This window comes from Staurois parvus, unplaced genomic scaffold, assembly GCF_062004578.1.
Source record: "Staurois parvus isolate SC_StPar_1 unplaced genomic scaffold, SC_StPar_1.0 ptg000885l, whole genome shotgun sequence".
In the NCBI taxonomy this organism is placed as follows: Eukaryota; Metazoa; Chordata; class Amphibia; order Anura; family Ranidae; genus Staurois; species Staurois parvus.
This window is the reverse complement of record NW_028318681.1, coordinates 644,738-658,630: the sequence shown is the minus strand read 5'-3', so window position 1 is coordinate 658,630 and position 13,893 is coordinate 644,738. Positions and strand designations below refer to the sequence as shown.

Below are 13,893 nucleotides of genomic sequence, written 5' to 3'. Positions count from 1 at the left end.
AAATATACACACATTGCATGTGATCAGTGACTTGCTGGCTACTAACTACACCCATTCCCAAAATGGCAAGCTGTTAGGCTGCTGAAGTGACCATGAGCTTACAGCTTTAGAAAACTCTGCCATTGTAAGGGTTACTAAGCCGGCCCATTATAAGCATTGCCTTAAGCCATATATCAGTGGCAGTAAACCCTGGCTAATCCAGGCCCTATTTTTTCTGAGCTGAATTTTCAAGGTTACAGCCAAAAATAGATTAATTCAGATAGGACATCACTGAAGGCCTAAGTGTAAAATGCATGGCCCACCGCTGCTTCCAAAAATATATTCTTTGACATATGACACAGAGTCTAAGCCCAGAAAAGTCTAGTGGCCACAACATGTTGACAGCGTAGAAAGTGGGGCCTTAGGCAAGACAATACTGACATGATTCTAAGTACATTTACAATCTGCATCTCTTTGGTATGCTTAACTACCTAGCTAGACATGACTCAAAAATATTGACCCCTTAACAACAAAACTAAATATTTCTACCCATTCACTTGAAATCAGAGTATATCATATTTATTCAAACCAAATTTTAGCCAGAACATTTCTTTTTTTGAAAAATGTGAGGGATGTTTTGAACTTTTGTAAGATTTTTTTTTTTTTCGTTTAGGTCACCACAGGAGAGAAATCTCTTCAATTCTGTCCCATAGCCCATATCACTAGGACAAGAAACAGAGTAAATACAATACAGTATATTGCCAAAAGTATTGGGACACCCCTCCAAATCAATGGATTCAGGTATTCCAATCACCTCCATAGCATAGCCACAGGTGTATAAATTGAAGCACCTAGGCATGCAGAATGCTTCTACAAACATTTGTACATTTTTCCTTGCTACTAAATACTCCAAGGTCAACTGTTAGTGGTATTATAACAAAGTGGAAGCAAATTGGAACAACAGCAACTCAGCCACAAAGTGGTAGGCCACGTAAAATGACAGAGCGGGGTCAGCGCATTCTAAAGCACACAGTGCACAGAAGTCACCAACTGTCAATAGCTATAGGCCTCCAAACTTTGTGTGGCCTTTAGATTAGCACAACAACAGTGCGCAGAGAGCTTCATGGAAAGGGTTTCCATGGCTGTGCAGCTGCATCCAAGCCTCCATCACCAAGTGCAATACAAAGCTTCAAATGTCATGGTGTAAAGCGCACCGCCACTGGAGAGCAGTGGAGACGTGTTCTCTGGATTTCGAATCATGTTTCTCTGTCTGGCACTGATGGACATGTCTGGGTTTGGTGGTTGCCAGGAGGACAGTACTTGCCTGACTGCATTATCCCAGGTGTAAAGTTTGGTGGAGGGGGGATTATGGTGTGGGGTTGTTTTTCAGGGGTTGGGCTTGGCCCTTTAGTTACAGTTAAGGGAACTCTCAAGGTGTCAGCATACCAAGACATTTTGGAAAATTTCATGCTCCCAACTTTGTGGGAATAGTTTGGGGATGGCCCCTTCCTGTTCCAATATGACTGCACACCAGTGCACAAAGCAAGGTCCGTAAAGACATGGATAAGTGAGTTTGCGGTGGAGAAACCTGACTGGCCTGCACAGAGTCCTGACCTCAACCTGATAGAACACCTTTGGGATGAATTAGAGTGGACACTGTGAGCCAGGCCTTCTCGTCTGACATCAGTGCCTGACCTCACACATGCACTTCTGGAAGAATTATCAAACATTCCCATAGACACACTCCTAAACCTTGTGGACAGCCTTCCCAGAAGAGTTGAAGCTGTTATAGCTGCAAAGGGCGGGGCCAACTCAATATTGAACCCTACAGACTAAGACTGGGATGACATTAAAGTTCATGTGCGTGTAAAGGTAGGCGTCCCAATACTTTTGACAATATAGTGTATCTTCAATTTTTTAGCATGGAGTTTTTTCAAATTAGTGTGTATTTTTTTTATTGCAATCTTTGTCTTCCTGTAAAGGTGAACCCCAAACTCATTTCATTTTTGTTTTGGACAGAGAAGAAAAGGATTGGAAACATTTCCAGAATTTAATTTGCTGTTTATGTTTCTTCTGGGAAAGATTTGTTCTAGCTTTCTTTGGGATCACAAGGGTAAAAATTGAGGGGAAGTCAATAGAAGTGTTCCCATCATCTTCTGCTAAGCCAATAACCATAAAACATTGGATTTCCCATCACTTTCTGTTCTGATGACAGTGGTCACGAAGACACATACAGAGGGCGACTCTCCCTGGTTGGGCACAGGCAGCAATAAAAACCTGAGATTCTAACCATTTCCTACTGTATCCAAAAAAAAAAAATATATAAAATAACTTTAGATATATCACTTTAGGCTGCTAAGATGTTGAAAGAAAACTGATAACAAATCACATTTCAAGGATATGGGAATTATATAGATTTAAACAAACACGTGCACAAACACACACAGGTTGAACTGGATGGACTGGTGTCTTTATTCAACCTTATCAACTATTTAACTATCCTTCACCTTCTGACCAAAGTTCTTACCTGCATATCTGAATTGGTAAAGCTGCAAGCAGACAGATAGTTGGTATGCATAGCCACTGACTTCTTTTTGGCAGCCATGTTTTCATTCTTATCAAATGTCAGAGGGTATACAGAGCACTTATTGTCCAGACCCCTGTATGGAACAAACAGAGTGAGAGATCACACAACAAAATCAATGGTGACCTTGTATAACACAGGCTTTGTCTGCAGTCAAAGTTTATTCTGGTTAGCTGTTCAATGATTTTGAAACAATTTAATTGTTGATTATGCACACAAAGTATGGGCAAAAGTGCAAGCACAAAAGGTGTTATCAGATAATTAGCTTGATGCCTGGTGCATCATTTATCTCTACATAAATATAGATTTATAAATTATGTAAAAGGAATCAAGCTGCTTTTGACAATGGAGTATACATTCTCTTGCTATCCTTTCAACAATTGTTTATTATATATTTAGGAGAAGTGCGGGATATAAAAAAAATAAACATACTTATCTATGTGGCTGCAGCATTGGTCCGATGCTGCAGCTGTCCCCCGCTGGCTCTACACAGAGAACTGAGCAATCACATGACTGCTGATTGTTCAGTTCTCAGTCTTCACTGAGCAGAGAGAGGTGACTGTCAGTCTCCAGCTCTCTACTCTGCCTCTTCAGTGCTCATTGGAGCACCAGGCTGTGGAGAGGGTAGGAGCGGCTGTCTCAGGCTGAGAGGCTGAGCCAGCTGACAGTCAGGCATCTGGGTGGATCTCGACCATAAAGTCAGGATACCTCTAGAGCCTGGACTGGCTCTGTGATGTCAGCCAATAACAGGCTTTTTGTTGATTGATTCTGGGTCACCGGAGAACAAAAGTAAGTGCAGCCCTGTGGCCCAGAAAAGAAGTATGGTCAAAAAAAGCTCTGGCCATACTTTACTTTTTATTTCAATGGTTTTTATTAAATTTTTTAAACAGTATAAACAGAGGCAGTAAAACACGCCCACGCAGGGGCTATCAATTGCACAGATAAACAAAATGCCAAATAAAAAAAAAGGGGAAAAACAATGCTCTAATGCCAACAGGGCAAAAGGTACGCCCACGCAGGGGCTATCAAAGGCACATAAGTTACAAAACATTAATGTAACTGATTATAACAACTAAATGCAGCTGTCCTAGTCACACCAAAAACAGAGAGAGAGAGAAAAAGGAAAAAAAAAAAAAGGGGGGGGGGGCAAAGAGCAGGGATTCAAGAGCGCCAACACCGAACGCCATTACATCCCCAGACTATCCGGGGAGAGTGAGGGAAGGGCATATTGCAACCACGGCTCCCATATTTTCAAAAATTTACGTTGGGAGTCATTGCGGATACTCGACATCTGTTCGTTGAGCATCATAGTGGTCATACGATCCCGCACCCCCTGAAGAGGGACGAACGGACTCCTCCATGCCTGAGCAATTGTTCTAGTGGCGGATAAAAACAGATAGGAAGCCAACTTCTGCTGGTGATCCAAGAGGCCCGGTATGGGGCCATACTTTACTTTTAAGTCTTAAAGGGCAAATCCAATTCAGTATGACAGCCGAATCATCTTCTTCAGCACTGGCTGTACCTACATAGTGCACGTCTTATGGTAGCTATATACACACACAAATTTATTATCTTATCAGTGTGCTATTTGATCAAAGCGATCAAGCATGCTGACAATCGAATTGCCGTATCTTCCTTTCTGATCAATTTAGATTCTATCAAACTGAGTCGATCAGCCAGGGTGGACAATTATCGATAGTTTTGCACCAAGATAATTTATTCATGAATACAATCATATTTTGAGCTATCAGATTATGAGATTACATAGTAGAAACAGAGGCACAATTAATAACTTATGGTCTTATCTTAACTATTGAACAAGATCTACTTCCAATCAGATGGGTTGGTGACTATAGATCGAATTTTCCTATCAGAAGAGATTGATCAGAGTATAGAACTATACTCCAAGAGTAGAGACAGTTAAAGTATGCCTTTATGCAAGTCCATGAAGGTGGACTGTGCAGACACTGCCAGTGCTGAAGAAAATTTCCACTTGACAGATGTAAATAGTGAGAGGGGGTTGCATGTGTGGGCCTAGGGATGATGGATATTACTAAAAGGGTACCTCTTCTTTAATAGAAGTCAGAATCATAACAAAAATTAAGAGGTAATTATAAGTCAATATAAGAAATAACATACACAAAGTTGATCCAGACTTCAAAATAATTTTATACATTTCAATGTGTATCTTTTTTGGCTAGGAACCCAAAGCGTATAAACACGCTAAAAGTATCACACTAGCTCATGGTGTCCATGGTGGCTTCAAGATGTCCTGGACCTCAAATAGCCCTGTGTCAGGCTGATACTGAAATCCGTAGTGTCACATTTTATCCAGGAAATAAAAATATATAAACATGTTATTTAGAATAGCACCAGTTATGACAGACTTACCCACATGCAATGGCGCAGCCAGATGGTGCATAGGCACAGGCCATTACCCAGGTGCAAGGCATGGTAACTGCATGCTCCTAGAAGGAACCAAAAACCACATCATTACAGCATTATCTTAGCAACAGGAAAAGCCTGGTTCTATTTTTTATTTATAATGAAAAAAAATCAGTTCCCTTTTTAAAATGAAAAGGTTTTCTCTAGGGCAGTGGTTGTCAACTTATGAGCTAAAGGGGGCCTCAAATGCGGCCTGTGATTTCACCAATGTTCACATAATGTTCAATATATGTAATGCTTGAAAGAACAGTCAGAAACTACAGACTTAATAGAGGAAATGAGGGTCAGAGACTGTGGACATGCTAGATTTTTGGCTGGGGAGATGCTATAGAAGACAATACAAAACTGTGAATATGTTACACGAGGCTAGAAGAGATCAATGCGATTACCCTAATCCAGTGTTTCTCAACCTTTTTTCAGTCCCGGCACTCTAAAATTATGGACAGTCCCGAGGCATCCTTTAAAATTAAGGACAGTCCCGAGGCACCCCATTCTAAAATGTGAAAAACTATTCTAATAGTTTTATATAATGCAGCAACCTCCACACATGTAGGACACCCAACATTAGTGGTGATTTATTCTTCCAAAGCAAATATACTTTTGCACACTGGAACTGACTAGTATTCCAGTGTTTCTCCTCTCCCTCAGTTTTTCTGCATCACTGAGCTAATGTGACCCCAACACTGGCAGAGAGGGGCAGGAGAGGGTCAAACTAGGATGCTGCACAGGCAGCTGACATTCTCCTTATCAACTGACGATGTCATTGGTTGTCAGGATGCTGGCGACTAGAGGGTTGTAATAGTGCATAGTGAAAACTGGTGGCTTTGTTCCACCCGATGGCTTGTATACAAGTTTTTATGCAATTTCTGGACATTTTGCCAAGGCACCCCTGAAGAATCCTCAAGGCACCCAGGGTGCCCAGGCACCCTGGTTGAGAAAGGCTGCCCTAATCAATGTCCCCACTACAAACTAAACACTACTACAGTCGGAAGGGCCATGCATAATATACTAAAGGGCTGCATGCGGCCCTCAGGCTGCAGGTTAAACACCAGGGATCTAGGGGCTTCTTCAGTATTACAGTGTAGGAAAGGTGAAATAGAAAACTACACCTTCCCTGTTCTCTGTATTTTATGGAAGTAGATTTCATCAGTGAGGGCGTCATGTTTGAAGCTATCCAAAGATTGAAAGTATCCATTATCAAAGTAAATGGCCATACTGTACAAGAAATAACTTGCATACTAACATGATTAGAGACGTTCTTCTTTTAGATACCATCTAACTAGAGCAAAAACAGTTGTGGATTTACTGTTAGCGCACTTTTGCAATTCTGTCTCCGAATCTCTTTGCAGAGCTTAGTCCATCCAGCTTTTCTCCATTATATATTCTCATCAATATAACCCTATTTATTAGGAATAAAGTGTCTGATCTCACTGATGGTCCACAGAGAGTACAAATATATGTGAAAGAAAAAAAAAAAAGTCTTACCTGCTGACCTTGAAGTTCTAGTCATATACCACCAAGATGTCTCTATCTACCACACCAGGCCTGAGGCTGGATTCACACTACTGCAGCAATGCACATTAGTGTGCTGTGGTGCCATTCCTTCTTAATGGCACCCCAGCACACCTTGCCATGGTATCTGCAGTGCAGCACACCACAAGGCATGGGAATGCATTATTGTATATTGCGGTATGCTGAGTCACAGAAATGTTACAGGATGGATTTTCTATGCTTTCTAGTGCCTTGCCAGCTCATTCAAATGAATGGGCTTCCCAATATAACACAGGTTCATGCAGAGAACTAACTCATATCAACATTCATGCGCAGACGCAATGCACCAGTGTGAGAGGGCCCAGAGGTAAATTGGATCTGGTCAGTATGTGTTTAATAACAGATTATAAACCAATCAATTGCACGCTTCTTTCACTTTTAATAATCCGTATAAACATACTAATACAAAAATAATGTCAGCAGAATTGAAGGGGTGTACTGCTTTGCCATTTGTTCTGTACCCACAAAGATAATTAAGCTAATATTACGATGAAAAGGACCACTTGAGAAGCAGTGACAGATGAAATAAAAGTCTGATTTATTGAACTTTTATACTATAGCTGAATGTAGGGTTTTAATCTATAGTACGTCATTGGAAGTGTTATTCGTGTTACATGTTTTTGATGTTCTTTTTGAGATTTTGATGTGGTTAATATGATAAATACTGACAGATTGTCTAGTGTTTGTATAGGTGTGTACAGGTGACAAAGAGTATGTGCTGTGATGTGGGAAACCCATTGTTGGTTGTCAGTGTTATATGATAGTCTGATTATATTGTTATTCGTTCTGTAGTTCTTATCACTGATAAATAGAAAGACTACAACTAAATATCCCTGGGAACCGGCTACTTGTTCTGGCAGTTCCAAGTCATTGGGGTTGATTTACTAAAGAAAAATAGGCCGTTCACATTGCAGGGGAAGTTGCTCTTTGCAAGAGACTTTTCCCCAGAGCTTAGTTAATATGGTGAAGATCTGCTTCCATTATCTAATCCAGTGTTTCTCAACCTTTTTTCAGTCAAGGCACCCTTTACAATTATGGACAGTCTTGAGGCACTCCATTATAAACAGTGAAAAACTATTCTAATAGTTCTGTGTAACGCAGCAAAATCCACACATGTAGGACACCCAACATTAGAGGTGATTTATTCTTCCAAAGCAAATACACTTTTGCACACTGGTACTTACTAGTATTCCAATGTTTCTCTTCTCCCTCAGTTTTTCTCCATCACTGAGCTAAAGAGACCCCAGCACTGATGGAGGAGGGCAGGGAAGGGTCAGACTAGGATGTTGTGCAGGCAGATGACATCCTCCGTAGCCTTCCTAGCGGTCTGATTATGTCAGTATTTCTGTGCTCAAAGCGGTACATTTTTTTGCATGGAAATATGTATTTTTTTTATTGTAGGCCTGTAATTTTTAGGAATAACTCACTGAAATCTGTCCGAACAAGAGTCTAGTAAACATCCCGGGTATGATAAAATTTGAAACACAAAATCATAAATTATAATTTAATAAATAATCATAAAAAATAATAATATAATAATAATACATTTAATTCAATAATATAATCAAACCAAAAACACTGAAATTTGAAATATAGCGCCAAGTTCGCACATCACTGAGCAAAGTCGCAAAATCGTTTTCAGTGTCTGATGACGAATTTCCCCAAAAATCATTATCACTCAATTCTGCAAGTAGTTCTGATTTACTATCGCTGTTCTCTAGCTGTTCTAAAACCGCTTTTGACCTAAAGGGACGCTTTTTGGATACCATGGACATTTCTCAGTTTCCAGGCAGGGCAGGACAGGACAAAGTACTGGGGACAAAATGTATGTGAAATGGTTTGATACAGTAATGTTCTACTATGTAATTTTAATGTATTTAGTGAATGTCACTTTTTCACATTTTTAAATTTCCCGCTGTTCCGTCCCCCGTACGTCCTGGCAACGCAGGGAACGGAACCCGGAAGACGGATGCCGGCATCGTCCGGAGGACATTGCCGGGGACACTGCAGGAGGGAAATTGAGAGAGCGAAGGACAAGGTAAGTGAAGAAGAGATCCCGGAGCAGCACTGCAGGGTATTCCCAAGTGTAGCTCGGGGTTACCGCTTGTGGTGCTGAAACTTTACCCCGAGTTACACTCGGGAATACCTCCAGGGAGGTTAACTCATGAAGTCATTGGTTGTCAGGATGCCGGTGGCTAGAAGGTCTTAAGGGGGCACAATGAGAACCTGTGGCCTTGTGTAACTAAAAGGCAGACTTGTCGCACCCGCTGGCTTGTATGCAATTTTTAGGACATTTTTAGACATTTTGCTAAGGCACCCCTGAAGAAACCTCAAGGCACTCCAGGGAGCCTGGGCACCCAGGTTGAGAAAGGCTGGTCTAATCATGTGCAAGCAACAATGCAGTTTTCTTGGGGGAGGAGGGTTTTGTACCGCATTGGGTATTCTTTAGCTCTGGGGCAAAGTACAACTAGCAGCCTTTAGTTTTAAGCAAAAAATCTAAATCAGAATCCAGGAGACCATGGGTGACAACGTTATCTCTACCTGCAGCCTCCATTGCAGAACTTTACATAAGAATATATACTGTAAACACCGAAAAAGGCAGAATAATATTCATACTCCTTATAAAAATATTCTAATAACTGTATGCAGCTAAAACATGTAATGACAATATTCAGTATATGACTGCAGTTTTTGCCTCCACATTTTCACGCAGACCACTCTGTATAAACAAAGGTGATGGGGTTAGCAAAAATCTGTAATACTGTCCAAGGTGCTTACAATGGTCACCTTTTATTTAAAGTGTTTAAGTACTGTATGTAGGCAGGTAGGGATTCCCTTTCCGAGTTATTCCTTCTGAGAGGTGGAGAGATCACGAGTTCCCCTTTATAAGGTGGAAAGAACTTGGGTCTAGGAAGGAGAGACTTCTTGGCCCCACTACGGATATGAGAGTTGAAGGGTTCTAGTGTGTTCTTCCCTTCGAGGAAAGGGTAGTGTGGGACTTTGCCCATAGTTTTTGGGAATCAAGTTATGAACAGTTATCAGCAAGATGCAGAATAAAAAGACTGATGTGTTCTATCTCACCAATATCTGGAAAGTTGTCACCATCGAAATGGATTGTTTATTATTTTGATATTGAGCAAAGAAATTACGTTGCAACAAGAAGGCCACAATGTAATATTGTATGGAGAGTAGGCAATGCCTGGGGATGAAGAGTTGTATGCTATACTGGTGCAAGCCTGGTCAGCTCTGGAATGGGTGGTGATGAGAAGTAGCTTGGACTCCTGTGTCTCATGGGCCCCTGTGGTCAGTTCGATGTCTGGAGCTTCTGTCTGGACTACGTGTAATACATAGTCCTATATGTTATGTGTGTAATGGCCAGGAGGATGTGCAGGAGAGGTCTAGTACTGACATTCGTGCACAGAACAGTATGTGGGATGAACACCAGCTTGACGCCCTGCAACGCTGTATGTAAGATGGGACACAACTGTGCATGTCGGCTACATGGAAACCCCCTATTACAAGTACTCTTTTTAAGAAATGTTACAGGTTGTCCCAACCCTGTCACTTTCAATTTTGCTGGAGATTTTGGTCTGCATATAAATGTGAAGAAAAACACAAATACTTTAAATAAAGAAAGAGTTTATATTGGAATGATAATATTACATGTATTACATGCATACAGACATGAGAAATAAATACATTTCATAATAGTGGCACTATATTGTGATATTTGGTAGAAGTTGTAATAGGTCTACATGCAGATATTACTGACCTTGTTTGTTGTAAAAGCATCCCAGACAATCACTTTTCCATCCTGTATTATAAAGACACATGAACAAGAAAAAAGAAACATTAATGAAGAAAACCGCATACAAATCCACAAGTAAATGAGATTCCAAGTTATAGTTACACTTCTGTTTTTTTATTTCACTGTTCAACAGGTAAAAAGTTTTGGGCATAAAATTAGCTAATCTTACATAATTTTGGGGTGCTGAAAACGAAAATGACCCTAAAAAATGTTGATTGGCTCTAGTTTCCATGATATATTCACCCATCTAATGACGTAAGCCATTCAAAATTATGATGCAACTTCAGCTGCATATTGCGCAATTGATACTGGTGACCAATAGAAAATTGCATGTATACTGAGATGATGCAAAATTAGCCTTTAATTGCATCACTTCACTGCATAAAAGCTGCAGTATCTGTAGCTGATTGTAGTTCGTCTTTACATTTCGTTTTATGCTTATATAGGCTACTCAGTAATGCCTCGAACTTGTGTGAATAAAGCAGATAATTTCTGCTATATCTGCGGTGAAATAACTTTTATCTCACAAAAAAGGAGGATAACAGGAATGATTAAGAAAGCCTACAACTTGTATTTTGGCTGCAAGATAGGAGACCAGGACAAGAGCTGGGCACCACATATATGCTGCAATTCTTGTGGGACGGCACTGGAGCAATGGTTGAATGGAAAAAAGGCATCTATGCCTTTGGCTGTGCCAATGATTTGGAGAGAGCCAACAGATCATGTTAGTAATTGTTACTTTTGTATGGTGCCTCCAACAAAAGGGGTAAATAAGAAGAAAAAGTTATCTGTGCACTATCCAAATATTCCATCGGCAATACGTCCAGTTCCTCTTGGAGAGGGGCTACCAATTCCTAAAGCACCAGAATCCTTCGTGGTTGAGTCAAGTGAGGAAGAACCTGAAGCGTGTAGTCATCAACCGTCAACCTCACATGACCCAGACTTTCTTCCATCCACACCCACTGAACCACACCTCATTACACAAGTGGAATTGAACGATCTTATCAGAGACCTGGATCTTCCGAAGAACAAGGCAGAGCTTTTGGGGTCAAGACTACAACAGTGGAATCTCCTAGCAAGTGATGTTCGTACGTCTTTCTACCGTCATCGTCAGAAAAATCTGATCCCATTCTTCGTCCAGGTAGGTGATATTGCTGTATGTAACAATGTTCATGGTTTAATCTCAGCCATCGGCGTATGCTATGATCCCGATGAGTGGAGGCTGTTCATTGATGCTTCAAAGGCGAGTCTTAAAGCTGTTTTGCTCCATAATGGCAATCAGCTGCCGTCAGTTCCAGTTGCTTACGCAGTTTCAATGAAAGAAACGTATGAAAACTTGAAAGAGCTTTTAAGGTGCATCAACTATGATGAACATCAATGGTCGATTTGTGGTGACCTGAAGGTGATTGCTATCCTACTTGCACTTCAAGGTTGATATACTAAGTACTGCTGCTTCCTCTGTGAGTGGGACAGTCGTGCGAGAGAAATGCACTATGCCAAAAGAGACTGGCCATTACGCCAGTCATTGCAGCCTGGAGAAAAAAATGTTAACTATCCAGCACTTGTAGACAGCAATAAGATCTTATTACCTCCATTACACATCAAGTTGGGATTAATGAAAAACTTTGTTAAGGCAATGGACAAGAATAATGAGGTTTCAAGTACCTGATTAGCAAATTTCCAGCACTTAGTGCTGCAAAAATAAATGAAGGAGTCTTTGTTGGGCCACAGATTCGTAAACTTATTCATGATGATGAGTTTCTTTCTCTGTTGCGTGGAAAGGAAAAGGCTGCCTGGACAGCATTTGTATCAGTGACATCAAATTTTCTTGGAAACAATAAAACACCAGACTACAAGAAAGTGGTAGAAAAACTCATCCAGACTTACAGAAATCTGGGTTGCAACATGTCTCTAAAAATTCATTTTCTACATTCGCATCTGGATTTTTTCCCACCAAACTGTGGAGCAGTGAGTGATGAACACGGAGAGCGCTTCCATCAAGACATTGCAGCTATGGAAAGAAGATATCAAGGTAAATGGAGCCCATCAATGCTTGCTGACTATTGCTGGACAGTTGTAAGAGATAGCCCTTTCCTCGAATACAAGAGAAAAGCCAAGAGAAGCAAAACCGACACAAACTGAAGACAAAACTAGTGAGAATCCTAAGTATTAAAATGATTCAACTTAGCTTATGGCTATAATTTTTCTTGGTAATCCTATGCAATATATTATGCCATTTAGGCTTTGTTATGTAGTCAATATCACTTGCTTTATATTTGTGGAAAGACATCTATCTATATAATTATTGTGCATTATGTAGTCATTACGCCTATAGTAGAAAACTTTCCGTTTACAGAAAAACTAGAGCCAATTGACAAATTTCATTGTTATATTTGAACTCAGAATGTGAAATTCATTAAGAAATGGATCCTTTTGTTTCCAAAACTGGCAAAAAATAAAAATTTGTTGAACAGTGTTATCTGAGCCCCAAAGCAATGTGTATAGATCCTTAGTAAGAATATAACTATTTTTCACTGATTAGTGAGCTCCAAGATTTCAGATTGTGACAGGGCATATTCTGTAATTCCAGCCACACACATGGCAATTGTCAGACATTTTTCAACCAGCAATTGATCACACATAACTGACCAACCATTGAAAAGTAACCCACTGCTGAAGCTGGCCATACATGTAGCAATTAGATCAAGCAATTGCATTTTTGATTGTATGTTCAATTTCCCATTTATTGAAATTGGGTGCAGGCTGCCCTTTGTGTCCATTGGCAACCATGAAGTCAGCTTAAGTGTTGGACTGCATCTTAATTCAGTCAATTCCTGTTATAATTAAATCTGATTGAAACGTCTTGAAATTGTCAAAACCTATGCATGCAAGGGCAGCATAAGATAGTTCATTTGATGTAACAGAAGATCCAACATCTATTGGTGTTTGCTGCGATGACAAGCCTTAGTTTGCATGATTCTCATTTCAAGCAACTAAAAGATTGATGTATCACTGACAGAGGTGCATACAATGGTCAGCTTTTATTCATTTAGTCAAATCCCTAAGTTGTTTGTATAATTGCCTAAAATGTGTCACCTGGAGTTCAGCTTCAATTCATTAGTCCTTTACAGTATGTAAACTGCATATAAATCCACAAATCCATCTGACACAACAATCTCCTAACAATACTTCTGTCCAAGGATGGCTCTGTTGTTTCTCCATTGATAGAGGAGACATCCTAACGCTGGCCATACACGGCTCTTTGTTTTTTCATTCAGCCAGCAGGCTGAACGAAAAAAACTGACCTGATTTCCCCATCCACACATTGAGGTGGATGGAGAAAACCTGGACAGATTGACTTATGAATGAGAACAGCCATACATGGATCAAAGTGCAGCCGCTTCCTGCTGAACTGGCCGAATTTCAATCCATGTATGGCCAGCTTAAGGCCCTTTTCACATGGGTGTTCCATATGCCGTATTTCATCTGTCTGTTTACAGATGAGAAATGGCCACCCATGTATTTC

The 13,893-nt window shown here is 40.4% G+C and overlaps 1 protein-coding gene across 1 annotated transcript in view; it reads right to left on the bottom strand.

The window, feature by feature from the left end:
* Positions 1-13,893, bottom strand: part of LOC149442471 (guanine nucleotide-binding protein subunit beta-5) — a 100,053-nt gene that overhangs the window by 57,045 nt on the left and 29,115 nt on the right. Inside the window, exons 3-5 of the mRNA XM_089656078.1 lie at positions 10,332-10,373; positions 4,955-5,031; positions 2,507-2,639 (exon numbers count right to left, since the gene is read on the bottom strand). Of these exons, the coding sequence (XP_089512204.1) occupies positions 2,507-2,639; positions 4,955-5,031; positions 10,332-10,373 (252 nt within the window). The remainder of the gene's footprint in view (positions 1-2,506; positions 2,640-4,954; positions 5,032-10,331; positions 10,374-13,893) is intronic.